The 13,804-nt window shown below is 42.7% G+C and overlaps 1 protein-coding gene across 1 annotated transcript; it reads right to left on the bottom strand.

Moving 5' to 3' along the window:
* Positions 1 to 8: 8 nt before the first annotated feature.
* On the bottom strand, positions 9 to 11,998 carry LOC114591975 (killer cell lectin-like receptor subfamily F member 1). The gene is made up of 6 exons (XM_077925225.1): positions 11,372 to 11,998; positions 5,492 to 5,581; positions 4,085 to 4,210; positions 2,206 to 2,360; positions 1,399 to 1,508; positions 9 to 336 (listed from the first exon to the last, which is right to left on the bottom strand). Exons 1-6 carry the CDS (start codon positions 11,454 to 11,456, stop codon positions 216 to 218), a joined length of 687 nt encoding a protein of 228 aa, XP_077781351.1. The 5' UTR covers positions 11,457 to 11,998; the 3' UTR covers positions 9 to 215.
* Between the last annotated feature and the right edge of the window lie 1,806 nt (positions 11,999 to 13,804).

The following is a 13,804-nucleotide window of genomic DNA, read 5'->3' as shown; positions in this document are numbered from 1 at the left end:
AATCATGACTTAAAACCAAGCTTTTATTAGCCAAAATAAATTGACGTAGAATTCCATTTTAGGTTTGCTATCTCTGGATTTTGCAAAGAGGTATTTTGATGACAACAGAATAATACCTTTCCATAATCTTCTCAGTAACTCAGTGACATTTTTATTCTGTGTTCCTGGCAAATAACAAAAACCCACATAATTGTTATATTTATCAAACTAAAATATCACAGTAGGAGAGAGTCTTTCTGGCAAATCCACTGAAGTAGACGATTGCAGGGTTCAGAGCTGACACTTTGTTTTATTGCGGCACAAGAGTTTCCTTCAGCATAGTTTGGTTCTGGAAATCTGTGGAAGAAAAGGGTACATCTGAATATCAGGACTGAAGTCTGTTACAACTATTTTTTCATGTTCTTAATAGAAAGCATGAGTGTTCCCAAAATGTACAATAAGCTGGTTGTATGCATTTGAATCCTCCAAACATGGATGAGTAGCACCAAAGTGGAGAGAGTGAAGAAAGTCACGCTGAGCTTGATAGTGGGAGCATCGCCACCTCCCCTTTTTCCTGCCCCAAGACTTTGGGGCCTGGGAAGGAGGATTGCAGCAGTGGTTTATGTTCCAGCAGGGATCTGGAAATCAAAACAGCGGTGGAGTGTATGCCTGCGCCGCCCAGGGCACACTCCCGAGAGGGTGATGCACGGAGGGCACCCTCCCGCGCCACAATTCAGTGTAGGAGAGGGTTGGGGAAGCTGCTGCCCACTCTCCTCCTGCTCTCCGCCACCAAGTAAGAAGTGACCAAGTGGCAGAGCAGCGCTGCCTCCCCCTCGCCTGCTCTCCTCCGGGGGTGGGCACCCATCATTAACTGCCAATAACATTCCAGTTTTCCCTTTCTTCTCTCTTCTCTGATTTTCCTCTTAGGTCAGGCCAATATTTTTGGCCAGCTCTTTTTGACCATTTGTGTGTGTTAGGAGTGAAAGAAAGCCTTGAAAATAGAAACAGGGTGAAGTTTTTTTTAAGAATTCCATGGAGAACGGTGTTGTCACTGGTTATGGCAAGGAGCATGAGGATTTTCTACTATTCTTTCACTTTGCTTTTTTTTTTTTAAGTGGGAAGGGTTACACCTCCACTACTTGCCACTGTGGTTCCATACAACACTTATAAATAGTGGGAAATGTTCCATTCACACCCCTAAGGACCTTTCCTTCCCCCTAAGAACCAGTGTTCTGGAGAAAGGGGGGAACTTCAATTGAGACCATGAGTGGGGAGCGAGGTGGCCAGTGAATAAAAATAAAAATAGAACTACTTGCATGACTTCATGGTATAGAAACTTGCCATCCCAGACCTTTCCCAATTTCTCAAGAGTCAAAATTGTATGATTTTTTGCTTAGATTAAAAACAATAACAACTCACAAACTCTGATCAAGCTGGGAGCCTGTAATCCAAGTCCATTTCTTCTTCGATTTTAATACTGAGAGTCCAATCCAGTATTTTGAATTTTTAGTAATGCTTTCTATGAAATCCTGCATGAGAGATAATGTGTTTTTTATAAAAAAATATGTTAAATTATTTTCAAGTTGATAACGTCAGAATAAAGCTTACATTAAAGTAAAATAAAGTAGTAAAATGTGAAAGTTGATATTAATTATAACAAAACATTCACCAAGAACAGTAATCAAAGCAGCATTAAGCATTTATAATGCAGGCCTCCCCATTTACGCAGGGGTCACATTGCAAGGAACTGTGCACTTAAGTGAAATTGTGTATATGGGGAACACCACTGAAAAAGCCTCCAAACCCACTTTAAAGCATCCGTAGGGAAAAGCCGCTGAAAGGCCATGTGGAATGGGGGGGGGGGGGACAAGGGGAACACCAGCTCCTCCTCTGCCACTGCTCCACCACCAACCTCACCTTCCTAAAGAGTCTTTCTAAATAAAAAGAGGACTTGGGCTACAGTTACAGGGATTTGCTTGCAACGGGTACTTTGGTTCTCACTAGTCAAGCTCCCCAAGACCTTATTTAGACACTGATGAACTGGCCATGGGTGGGAATGGGATGAAGCACTAAACAAGGTCCTTAACTCCACATGCTTCTCAAGTCACCAACCATGATATCATCGCAGAGCTACTAAGCTAGAGTTAAGCTCAGCTGGACTCAGGCTTCCTTCAGAGTTAATATGCATTGGAATGCATTGCCGGAAATATGTAATTGTCCCCTTACCAGCTCCTCCTTGTCTTGGATGACCAGCAGTTGAGAATCCCTTGTTGAACAGTCATGTTGGCTCTCATCCCAGGTTTTCATATAGTCTGATAACCAGTAGCACTTGTCCCTGTGGAGCTGCCATTGCAAAGGGCACACTTTGCAAGGGGAATTATCTGTGGAAGGAAAGACATTTAATGATTATGACTGGGCCTCCATTTTGATTGTGAAAAACATAAGTGCTCTGCAATGGTAAAGACCCAGTGCTTCTTGGCTGAGTGAAGTTGTCCAGTAAATTGATGGTTTGCAAGGTGCTATTTGAAATTCCTCAAAGTTGGGATCCAACAACTTTTTATGTTATTCTTTTTTCCCTTTTCTTTTCTTTTGAAGTGCACTTACATTTGCCACATTTCTTTTGAAAGAAGAGCCCTGATCCAGATCATGCTCTCCATTTCCACCAGTTCTCAGTGCTGGCTTCTTGCCCAAAAACATGCCCTCTGAGCCAGAAGGTGCTTTTTAGGGGAGAGTGGGGGAGGGAGGCGAGACAATAGCTGTCAGGTGGGGAGGTGATTTTTCTGGGAAACAGGCGTGCAGCTTGACTCAGATTTGCTGCTTTAAAACTTCTTTTATAGTCATGATCCAATTCAGTCCTCCCTGCACACTCAAAATGCTTTTGGGTATAAAAAGATACAGAGATCAAAGTACAGATCTCTCACATCATGCTTAGTTTAGGCCTTTCGCAAATGCAAGTTCATTACTCGCCTAGTTTTTGCATCTGAATGAGTTCAGAGAGAGGAAACTGGAGCCCTCTAGAGGACAAAGGTGGAGATGGAGTTTACAAGACAAATTGCAGCCTTACATGTCCAAGCTGGTCTCCACAGTCTGTCTCATGGTAGCTCTGTGTTGATAATACTGTGGTGAGGTGGGGGCTTTTTTGGGGGGGGGGCTGTCAGTCTCCATTATACCTGAGTCCCTTCTAATTCCTGGGGTCCTGGATCCAGAAAAGGTTAAAATCTAATGGAGGGTTCCATGTTAACTAGCCAGGTGAGTTAATAGCCTTAAATGCTGTCCTTGGTATAACAAAGGAAGTGGCTTTGTGCCAGAGGGCAGATGGGTGGGTCTCCCCTCCCTCACCTGGCTCTTAGTGAGAAAGGCAATGGCCAGAGTTGAGTGTGAAGTTAGCTCTAGAATGAAACCACCAATGCTTGATGATTCAGGACTATCATTCAGGAATAGGGAGTGGCCCTATTCTTAGGGAGATCATTGGGTTCATCTAGCTCAATTTTGTCTACACTGACCAGTAGCAGTTTGAGACACCAGGGATTGAATCTGGGACTTTCTGCATCCAAGATCGGTGCTCTACCACCAAACTATGAAAACACCACCTGGAGTCATGTGTCCAGTTCCAGGTGCCACAATTTAAGAAGGATTTTGACAAGCTGGAATGTGTGCTGCCACACGGGAGATGGAGCAAGCCTGTTTTTTCCTGCTCAGTAGGGTTGGACATGAAACAATGGATTCAAGTTACAAGGAAAGAGACTCTGACTAAATAAAGGGAAACTTTCTGACATTAGAAGCTGTTTGACAGTGAAATGGTCTCCCTTGGGAGGTTGTGGACTCTCCTTCCCTGGAGGTTTTTAAGCAGAAGCTGGACGGCCTTCTGTCATGGATGCTTTAGCTGAGGTTCCTGCATTGCAGGGGGTTGGACTAGATGACCCTTAGGGTCCCTTCCAACTCTATGATTCTATGAGTCTCTGAAATGAATGAATTTCAATGAATGAAATGAGTTTCTTTACAGAAGGTTTTATGCCTCAAAACAACATAGATGTGAACTGAAAGCAAGGTCTTACATACAATTACTATGCTTGAAAGAGACAGCAGTACAATATATCAATTCTACCTGAGGACCTATTCTGATTTTGATTGCACAAGTTGTGTCTTAGGGAAGCCCGAAACTTGTCTGTTGAGGCATTGCATCCACCATTGTTCAGCACAATTTTTTCCTTTTCAGGTTCCAGCTGCAAAGCTGCCCCCACAAAACAAATAAAGTCATTAAAGTGAATGGACATAATGTTAAGGCACAAATTCAAATTACGGAGGCCAAGGAATGGGAGAAAATGGATATGATAAGACAATGGTGACACACTTCTGCCATTTTTTCTGTTACAATCTTTATCTGGGGCAGCAACTTGGTCTAACACAGCCACCAGCTCCCTTCTTCTGATATTCACCAGCAAACCATTATTAACATATTGGGGAAGAACAGCTTATTATTCAGGCCTCAGATACCCATTTTCACCTCAGACCTTAGGAGGTGTTTGCCTCACACCTCCCTCCCTCACTGACTTACCCAACTGGCATTACTTCTCCTCAGCTGTCAATCTACTCCCAATTGACAGCTAATCAGAATATGTGAACTACCAGGAAGACAATTGGGTATCCAATCTCTCCTTGGCTGAGTTTGCATACAATTGCACTCTTCATGCTTCATCACAGCAGGCCCCCTTCTTTGCCAGTTATGGATACCATCCTCGCACCTTCCTATCCCCGACCGACTCCCTGTCAGTGCCGGCAGCAGAAGACTTCACAGAAGAACTGACAGGAATACAGAGTTTGCTAAAAGAGCGTTTTGGATTGTGCTAAGGAAACCTGTAAGAGATTGTCTGATGCAGACAGAATACCTGGCACTGAGATTAAGGTGGGCGATCAGGTATGGCTGTTGACACGTGATTTGCCACAGAAAGGCAGGTGCAAGAAATTGGAGCCACAGAGGGTGGGCCCGTTTGAAGTTGTAGATCAGATCAACCCTGTGACTTTCTGGCTTTGATTGCCTGTATCCATGAAGATTCACCCCATCTTCCGCAGATCAGTTTTGTTGCCTGTCGTGCCTGCACACCCTTACCAGGCACCTAGACAAGCACCTCTGCCTCCCGTCATGGTAGAAGGAAAGGGGGAGTATGAAGTAGAACAAATTCTAGACTCCACGATGCGAAGAACTTTCAACACCTGATTTTGTGGAAGGGGTATGGCCCTGATGAAAGCTCATGGGAGTACGCAGAACATGGCCATGCACCAGACTTGTAAAGGGTGCTCCATACACACGAACCCAGCCAACTGAAACCACTGGGGTGGGGGGAGAAGGAGGGCTCTGGAGAGGGGGCCAGATCAAATGGGCTGGAGCTAATGGAAGATGTGCTAACTGTTTTTATTTAGACAATCATTCTGTATGTGCTTTTATTGTATGGTAAACCACTTCAGGATGCCACATGGACAGCAATTCATAAATGAAATAATAAATAATACTCACCCAAGACTGTCACAGCCACCCCCAGGATGATGATCACAAAGCCACCTGCCCACAGGGTGATCCGGTACCAACAGGGAAGCCCAGAAGCATCTGTGAGGAGTGGGAAAACTTGAATGATGTGAGTCAGCAGTGCCTAGAATAGAATTTCCTGTAATTCGTTGTTCTCGAAGCTACCAGCATGAGTTTGACCAAACTGCAGGAGGCAGTGGAAGACAGGAGTGCCTGGCGTGCTCTGGTTCATGGGGTCACGAAGAGTCGGACATGACTAAACGACCAAAAAACAACAAATTGCAGGCTAACAAACATCACAGGGCGAAGGCTGGGTGATTTGTTTTGTTTTGTTTTTTGACACAAAAAATATCCCTTCAGGAGGCAACAGGCAAATGGTATATGTTTAGTAAACTGCCAACATACCAAAATGCACTGTATTAGGGGATGGCTCAAAAAAACAACAACAGTGTGCTAGGCAAAATTGCAAACAAAAAATGTGCACATTCGGAGAAATGCACACCAAAACGTTGAATTGTCAGGAGGCATTTAAAGGGGTGTGTGGAAGAGGTGTAGGAATGGGGAGATCTGCCAGGCTAAACTTGTCTAATTTAGAAGGGCTTGTGAAGAAGTTCACAAAAGACAAAAATAAGAGTGAGATTTGATGGAGCTGGCACAATAAGGAGAAGAGCTGATCTCCCATTCCACATGCAAGAAATGAGCAGTCTCTGTTGGAGCAATATTTTCTTGTGATGGCCTGGGAATCGGATTCAGAGGCTTAACCTGAGGAATCCCAGCCTGCACAGAAGTCCCCGCCTCCAGGACCGGCTGAGCCGGGACTGGGGCTTGAACCTGAAGGGCAATCACTTGTGCCAGATCCTCACTTGTGCCAGATTCCCCAGCTGAATCTGCTCTGTCTCTGGAGGTGATAGAGGACCCATTGCCTGCAGGTGCTCCACTCTCAGCCCCGTCAGGGGAAGGTGAGGTTGCCTCTGGGTCCAGTAACCCTCCAGCCTCTCCTGAGCTGCAGAGGCTCAGGGCAGAGAGGCAGAGGGAACTAAGTTCCTGCAGGAGGAGTGCTCGCCTCCAGGCCAGGAGAGGTGAGTCACCTGTGGACCGGGGCCACCCTATGCCTCAGTGGAGATAAAAGCCAGCCAGCCAGCCCAGACCCAGGTTGCGGGAGCAACATTGTTGGTAAGCTGTTCCTGCCGGCACCCTGTCCTGCTCTTCTGCCAGAGTTCCTGACCTCACCTGACTCCTTGCCTTGGACCCAGCTACAGCTTTGACGGACAACCCCCATACCACACCCTCGACCTCGGACTGGACTCGGACCATGCCGCACGGTAACCCCCTGGGACCAGCACACATATAATCATCAAAGCATTGCCAAAGCAGAGCCAGTGTGGTGTAGTGGTTAAGAGCGGTAGTCTCGTAATCTGGGGAACCGGGTTCGCGTCTCCGCTCCTCCACATGCAGCTGCTGGGTGACCTTGGGCCAGTCACACTTCTGTGAAGTCTCTCAGCCCCACTCACCTCACAGAGTGTTTGTTGTGGGGGAGGAAGGGAAAGGAGAATGTTAGCCGCTTTGAGACTCCTGAAGGGGAGTGAAAGGCGGGATATCAAATCCAAACTCTTCTTCTTCTTCTTCATTCATTCATTTTTTAGTTTTTGATTTGACTGCTGTCGTATGGATGCTGTTAATTTAGCCAATTTAAAATATTCATTTAATTTGAGAATCCATTCCTCCTCGGTAGGTAGTTCTTTAGCTTTACATTTAGATGCTTTTACTATCCTAGCTGCAGTGGTCGCATATAAGAAATTTCTTTTTTTCCATTTCGGTATTTATTTTCCTAAAAGGCCCAGTAGGTAAGCCTCTGGTTTTTTCGTTAATGGGATTTTAATCATTTTTTTCAACTCCTCATGTATATCTCCCCAGAAGTACTTAATCGGTGTGCAACTCCACCACATATGCATTGTTGTACCAGCTTCCTTGTTGCATTTCCAACAAAGGTTAGATTTCAGTTGATAGATTTTTGCTAATTTGACTGGGGTTAAATACCACCTGTAGAACATTTTGATGAAATTTTCTTTTATTGTACTACAGGAGGTAAACCTTATATCTTCTTGCCAAAGTTTCTCCCATTGCTCTAAATATATTGTGTGGCTGAATTTTGCACCCATTTAATCATTGTCTCTTTCACTTCCTCGTCAATCATGTCGAAATCTAGCAAAAGGTTATATATTTTAGATAGTAATATTTCATTGTTTTTTAATAATGTTTCATGCATTAATGAATTCCCTTTAGAAAAAAAGACATGCTAATATGCTTTAATTAAGAATGTAAATGCATCAAAACAATAAATTATCAATGACATATGTATGTATGTAGAGAAAATAAAAACAATCAGAATGCAACGATAAAGGTAAAATTGATTCTAGAGAAGACGAGTAGCGGTGGAGGGAAGTTAAACAGGGTGGTGGGTTTCTTTTATTTTGTTTATGTTTTTTCTTTTTTGGATATTGTATAATGATTTAATGTTTCTTTTCTGTTATGTATTATTTCTCTCTTTTTTTAATTAAATTGTATTATGGAAAATCTAAACAAAAATGCAAAAGAAAGAAAGAAAAAGAAATGAGCAGTCTCTGATACCAATGTACTGATAAACTTTGCACCCTGAAAATCTCATCATTGTTCGTAACCCCTTGACTATGCTCAGCTCGCTGTCATTGATTTTGTGCTCCTCTTGCTATGTGGCCTGATTGAATATATATTGGAGCTTTCTGGTGTCTGTTGTGTGTGTGTTTTTGATGCAGATTTCCTCCACTGCTGATGTGACTGTCAGCTGTCAGCAGCATGCTTTGTCAAAAGGTGGGAAGAGAAAGAGAGCGAAGGAAATAAACCATCCTTTATTTCTGATGTTTTGTATTAGTTTGAATTTTAAAAATCTTCAGAAAACATCCATCCACTAATAGGAAGCAGGTTGAACTACTTTGCTATTTTTATTTAGAGGAAAAAGTGGGTGTGTGACATTGATTTTTGTGTAGAAGTACCTAGAATTGTAGCATTGGAGGGACCCTGAGGAGCATCGAGTCCAATCTATGCAGTTCTAGCTTACAGGAACCAAACCTGCAACCTAGGCACTATATGCACCAGTATATCTAACCAAGTGGGCTATATATTCACAGAAAGTGTACCATCCAAAGTGGTTGAAAAAAATCAGGGCTATTGACAGATGTATCTGGCAGCTGGTGAGCTTGGGAATATTTAAATGCATTCCCCAAATGGTCTAATTTCAGATAGCTATGGAAATTTCATTCCAATACTGTAATATATTTGCCTGATAAAACCACCTCCTTTTTTCATTTTGTAAATTGGCATGTTTTTAGCTTTCATTTGATATTATTGCCATTAAAACGCACAATAAAACAATTGCATCAAGACATAAAAATGCCTTTAAAACATGGCAGTAATTAAAACATGAGATTTATGCTGAGAAATCTGTGTAAAGAGGGGCATCTTCAAAGGCTGCAGAATGCCAATAGAGATGAATATGCTTGTATTTCATCATGGAGTGCCCTCCATATCGCTAAAGCTATCGGTGAAAGGAGCCCACCTCCCACAAGCTAAGAATCAGGAAGCTGTGGCAAGACTAATTGGGCTTCATTTGTACTTTTAATACCCTTACCTGCCAACGAGAGGGGAGTTGTTCTTTTAGGAAATCTGGTCCAGAGCTGTTTAGGGCTTTATACATAAGTAAGAAGACCTTAAAAATCTGGCTTGATATCTAATGGGCAGCCAGTGCAAATCCCTTCCTACAGGCATGAGATGTGCCTGGTAAGACAGACATGGTCCAAATGGAAGTTACTCTGCCCGTCCAATTATTTAGTTGACTACCAATATTGCTCATTAACCTGACAAAAAGAAACGGAGCACCAGATGCTAAAATACGAAGCATTCTCTTTAATCAGGAAGTGGACCTGAGGTGGAAAGAAGTTCTGCAGCAAAACCTTTGGCCATTGCATTTGAAAACGTGCCCTGGGTTGCAGTGAAACAAATGAGTTACCAGCCTTTGTTGGGCAGGCCCAGTGGGGAACAGGTGTTAGCAGAGAAAAGGAGAGGCAGGCGCTGCAGTTTTCACCATCAGTCGCCTCCGTGGCTCAGTAGGTACATAGGAAAAGGATGTGGGTGGAGCGGGTGGTCAGGCAACATGCTCACAACTTTAAACTGTGCCTTGGCCAGGACATTGGGTGCAGCATCTACAGAAGTGTTTTTTCTTCACTAGGCTGGGGGAAGGAGTGTAAAATGTTGCAGAAAAAGCAACAAGCAAAGACCCATCTATGTACATGCTTCATGCTACATGCATGCTTTGAATTTGAATAAAAGCATATTATAACTTCTTATTTTCCAAGCTGACTAGCATACCTAATTTTATTTGCATTGTCCTCAATTCTGCATCCTTATATATAAAGAAATCTTATTTATAATTTTCATTTGTATACGTTAAAATAGTTCAACAATAATTCTAACATATCAAACCTCGGCTTCCTTCCCTCTTTTTCTGCGGTTCTTTACATTTATTTTCATCATTTCCTGCATACTCCGAATTATCTTCACTTATTCTTTTATGCTCATATATATCTCATATATGGTTTCTTTAAAAAAAACAAAAACAAATTGCAGGTATTTACAATAATCCTGCCCATGTCATAATGTCTGTTTACAATTTATTTGTAAATATTCACTGAACCATTTCCATTCCTTTCTAAAAATCTTCTTAAAAGCCTTTCTAAAAACCCAGAAGCTTTTCTTTTGGGAATTATAGGAATAGAACTACCTAAATAGTATAGAAATTTATTTATGTATGCAACTACAGCTGCAAGAACGTTATTTGCCCTCAAATGAAATGAAGTCCAGAAAAGAGAAAACTGGTTACAGAAATTAATGGACTATGCAGAAATGGCAAAACTCACCAGAATAATAAGAAATCAAGACAACAAAGTTGTTATAAAAGAACAAATGACACCCTTGGTCCTGTTTCTGCCTTTTTGTTATTTTTTTTTTTGGGGGGGGGGTACAAAATAACAAACACCACATGGAAGGAAATTGTGCTGAGAATCATAGAGGTATTACTGGGTACATAAATACACTTGTTGGTGATCAGAAATAACTCCAGGTTTCTTTACAAGGAATAAATTGAATATTGAAACATTTCTGCTCTCATCATGTTTAAAAACATGCAGTAAGATCTTGATTTCATTTGTATGTGAACTTCGAATGACAACTCCCTCTCCCTTTACCTATTCAGAGACCCTTCAAACTTGTGTAGCACCGATCATTTTAAAAGTCAACTTTAACTTTGAGAATTCCTTGCAACCATTTATTTATTTTTAATGAAAATTCATCCGCATTTACTTCAGATTTCTCCCACATTTTTATATGCAGTTTTCATGTATACACATTTTGCAAGCGATTTCCTCTTAATTTTTGTATATTATTTAAATGATATACAAATTTAAATTTCGTATATTATTTATAGACACCAGAATATGCATATTTGTCTATATTTTGTGGCTGAAGAACTGCACTGCAAAATTCAAACACAAGTGCGAATTTTTAAATACAGTTTTGTTTTGTTTTAAACAGTGCAATTTGGGTAGTTTATCATGAAAATGCAAACAAAACTGAAATTATTCCCCCTCCATAGGTGCCATGCACCCTTCTGCATTTCCGTCTCCTTATAAAAACAAAAATACTGCTTATAACGGTACAAACGAACTTTCCACAAACAGGATAAATCTAAAGGATAAGGAAAATCATGTCCGTCTGTCAACCGATACATTACAGTGGAATCAGACAAAAACTGGAAGATACGAAGGGGTCTGAACTGAGTACCTTGTTTCTTAGCCACAGCGGCAGTTCCTGATGCAGCCCTCCTAGAGTGGAAGTTCAAAGCAGTATAACCATCTTCCCCCTCCATTGGCAAGCAAAGGCTGCAGAGAAGTCTCTCAGGGCTGCAGGGCTGTCGAAGGAGCACTGAGGGTTTGCTGCTATAGCCTGAGTTGATGGCCAAAGATCTCTTTCCGGAGCAGCTCTTCTCTTCAACCACAATACATACAACACATTCGCACCCTTATTAGGTGGTTAGGGCAGGTTCTTGTTTTAAAAAGCGTTTTTGTGAGTTGTTCAGTTTGTATTGTTCAGCTTCTGGTTTGGAGTTTGGCTTTTGGAAGTCTCCAATTATGGATTATAGCTAAACCATCTAGAGATGTGATTGAGGCTTCCATGAATGAGGCTGGATAGCTCAGTTGGTTAGAGCGTGGTGCTCATAATGCCAAGGCTGCAGGTTCAATCCCCGTATGCGACAGCTGCATATTCCTGCATTGAAGGGGGTTGGACTAGATGATCCTTGGGGTCCTTCCAGCTCTACAATTCTATGATTCTCTGAGTGGGGAGGAGGAAAGGTAAAAGGTAAAGGACCCCTGGACGGTTAAGTCCAGTCAAAGGCGACTATGGGGTTGCGGCAGTCATCTTGCTTCCAGGCCAAGGGAGCCGGCGTTTGTCCACAGACAGCTTTTCTAGGTCTTGTGGCCAGGAGGACTAAACAGCTTCTGGCACAACGAGACACCATGTCGGAAACCAGAGCACACAGAAACACCGTTTACCTTCCTGCTGCAGCAGTACCTATTTATCTACCCATGCTGGTGTGCTTTCAAACTGCTAGGTTGGCAGGAGCTGAGATGGAGTGACAGGAGCTCACTCCATCATGGGGATGGAGTTGTTAAAGCATTGTTAAACCAAGGTGTGCTTTCCCATAGCAGTGGGGGACTCAATTTACAAATGGAACACACTTGACCAGAAGCGGAACATGTTCCACTTCCAAAGGCAAAGTTCACAAACCAAAACACCTACTTCCGGGTTTGCAGCGTTCTTAATCCAAGTTGTTCATAAATGAAGTTGTTATTGAACCAAGGTACCACTGTATTGGGATGCGGGTGGCACTGTGGGTTAAACCACAGAGCCTAGGATTTGCCGATCAGAAGGTTGGTGGTTCAAATCCCCGCGACAGGGTGAGCTCCCATTGCTCGGTCCCTGCTCCTGCCAACCTAGCAGTTCGAAAGCACGTCAAAGTGCAAATAGATAAATAGGTACCACTCCAGCGAGAAGGTAAATGGTGTTTCCGTGCGCTGCTCTGGTTCACCAGAAGCAGCTTAATCATGCTGGCCACATCACCCGGAAGCTGTGTATGCCGGCTCCCTCGGCCAATAAAGCGAGATGAGCACTGCAACCCCAGAGTCGGCTACAACTGGACCTAATGGTCAGGGGTCCCTTTACCTTTACCACTGTATTATTATGCTTGTGTATTAGTCTACAGTGAAGATGCATCAAAACCCTACTCAGACATTAAATTTTTAGATGCTCGAGGGACAAGGTTGGCCAACCCATGGGACAAGGTGAAACGATTGCCTCAGGCAGCAATATCCGCAATGGCAGCAGATCCTAATGTAGATATTATTCCCACCTTGTTCCTGATGTGGCTCCCCCCTAACCCCTTCTTCCCTGGAAGACAGGGGACACCACAGTGTGCTTCACTTCAGGTGCCACAATGTCGTGGGCTGGCCCTGCTCAGGGATGCAGCTATACTACATTCTGAAAGATTTTTGTAACCACTGTGTGGATGGTATCATATAGTTTTAGTCACTAGGTGGCACTGGACATCATTGTATTTGGGTAAAACCTGGGAGATACTTGTTCTGCATTTATTGACGAGAGATAACAATTCTTGTCTTCCAAACCAATGTGTCTACTAAACTGAATTTTTTTAAAAAGAAGCTTTCACCAAACATTCACAAATATAAAACAGGGACAGTGTTGTTGTTTTCTTAGAAAAACAAGAAAGAGGGATTTTAAAAATAGGGATTGTCAATTACTTTTGCCAAGTGCCATTACAGAAATCAGGGGGTCTTCCCTCCCCCCTTGACATGATTCTTCCTTCCCTGTTGCCTTATTCTGTTTTCTTTTAATTACTCTTGCTATTAAAGTTTGCTACTTCCAATGGAAAGGGGGAGGGGGAAGGTGGTCAGGAAATTCAATGTGTTTCCTGCTTTGAATCTGCAGCCTCAAGATAAGATGAACACAGCTTTAGCAAAGGACAAAATAACGCCCCTCTTTTCATTAAATCTTCCTTAAGAATTTTTTTTTTTAAAGTCCCGCTGGATCAGGCCAATAATAGCTCATCTAGTCCAGCACCCTGTTCTCACAGTGGCCATTCCTCTGGCAAGCCTTGTGATTTCCAGAAACGGGCATTCAGAGGCTGCAGTGGAAACT

The sequence above is a fragment of the Podarcis muralis genome, chromosome 2 (assembly GCF_964188315.1).
Source record: "Podarcis muralis chromosome 2, rPodMur119.hap1.1, whole genome shotgun sequence".
Lineage (NCBI taxonomy): Eukaryota > Metazoa > Chordata > Lepidosauria > Squamata > Lacertidae > Podarcis > Podarcis muralis.
Note: the sequence above shows the minus strand (reverse complement) of the source record. Positions and strands in the feature narration are given on the sequence as shown.

Excerpts from the sequence above, each read along its gene's own strand:
- LOC114591975 (XM_077925225.1), bottom strand. The coding sequence starts at position 11,456 with ATGGAGGGGGAAGATGGTTATACTGCTTTGAACTTCCACTCTAGGAGG. Across the intron at positions 4,211-5,491 it reads GGTGGCTGTGACAGTCTTGG|CTTTGCAGCTGGAACCTGAA; the intron begins GTGAGTATTATT and ends TTGTGGGGGCAG. Across the intron at positions 337-1,398 it reads TCCCAGCTTGATCAGAGTTT|ATTTCCAGAACCAAACTATG; the intron begins GTGAGTTGTTAT and ends TTTCTTCCACAG.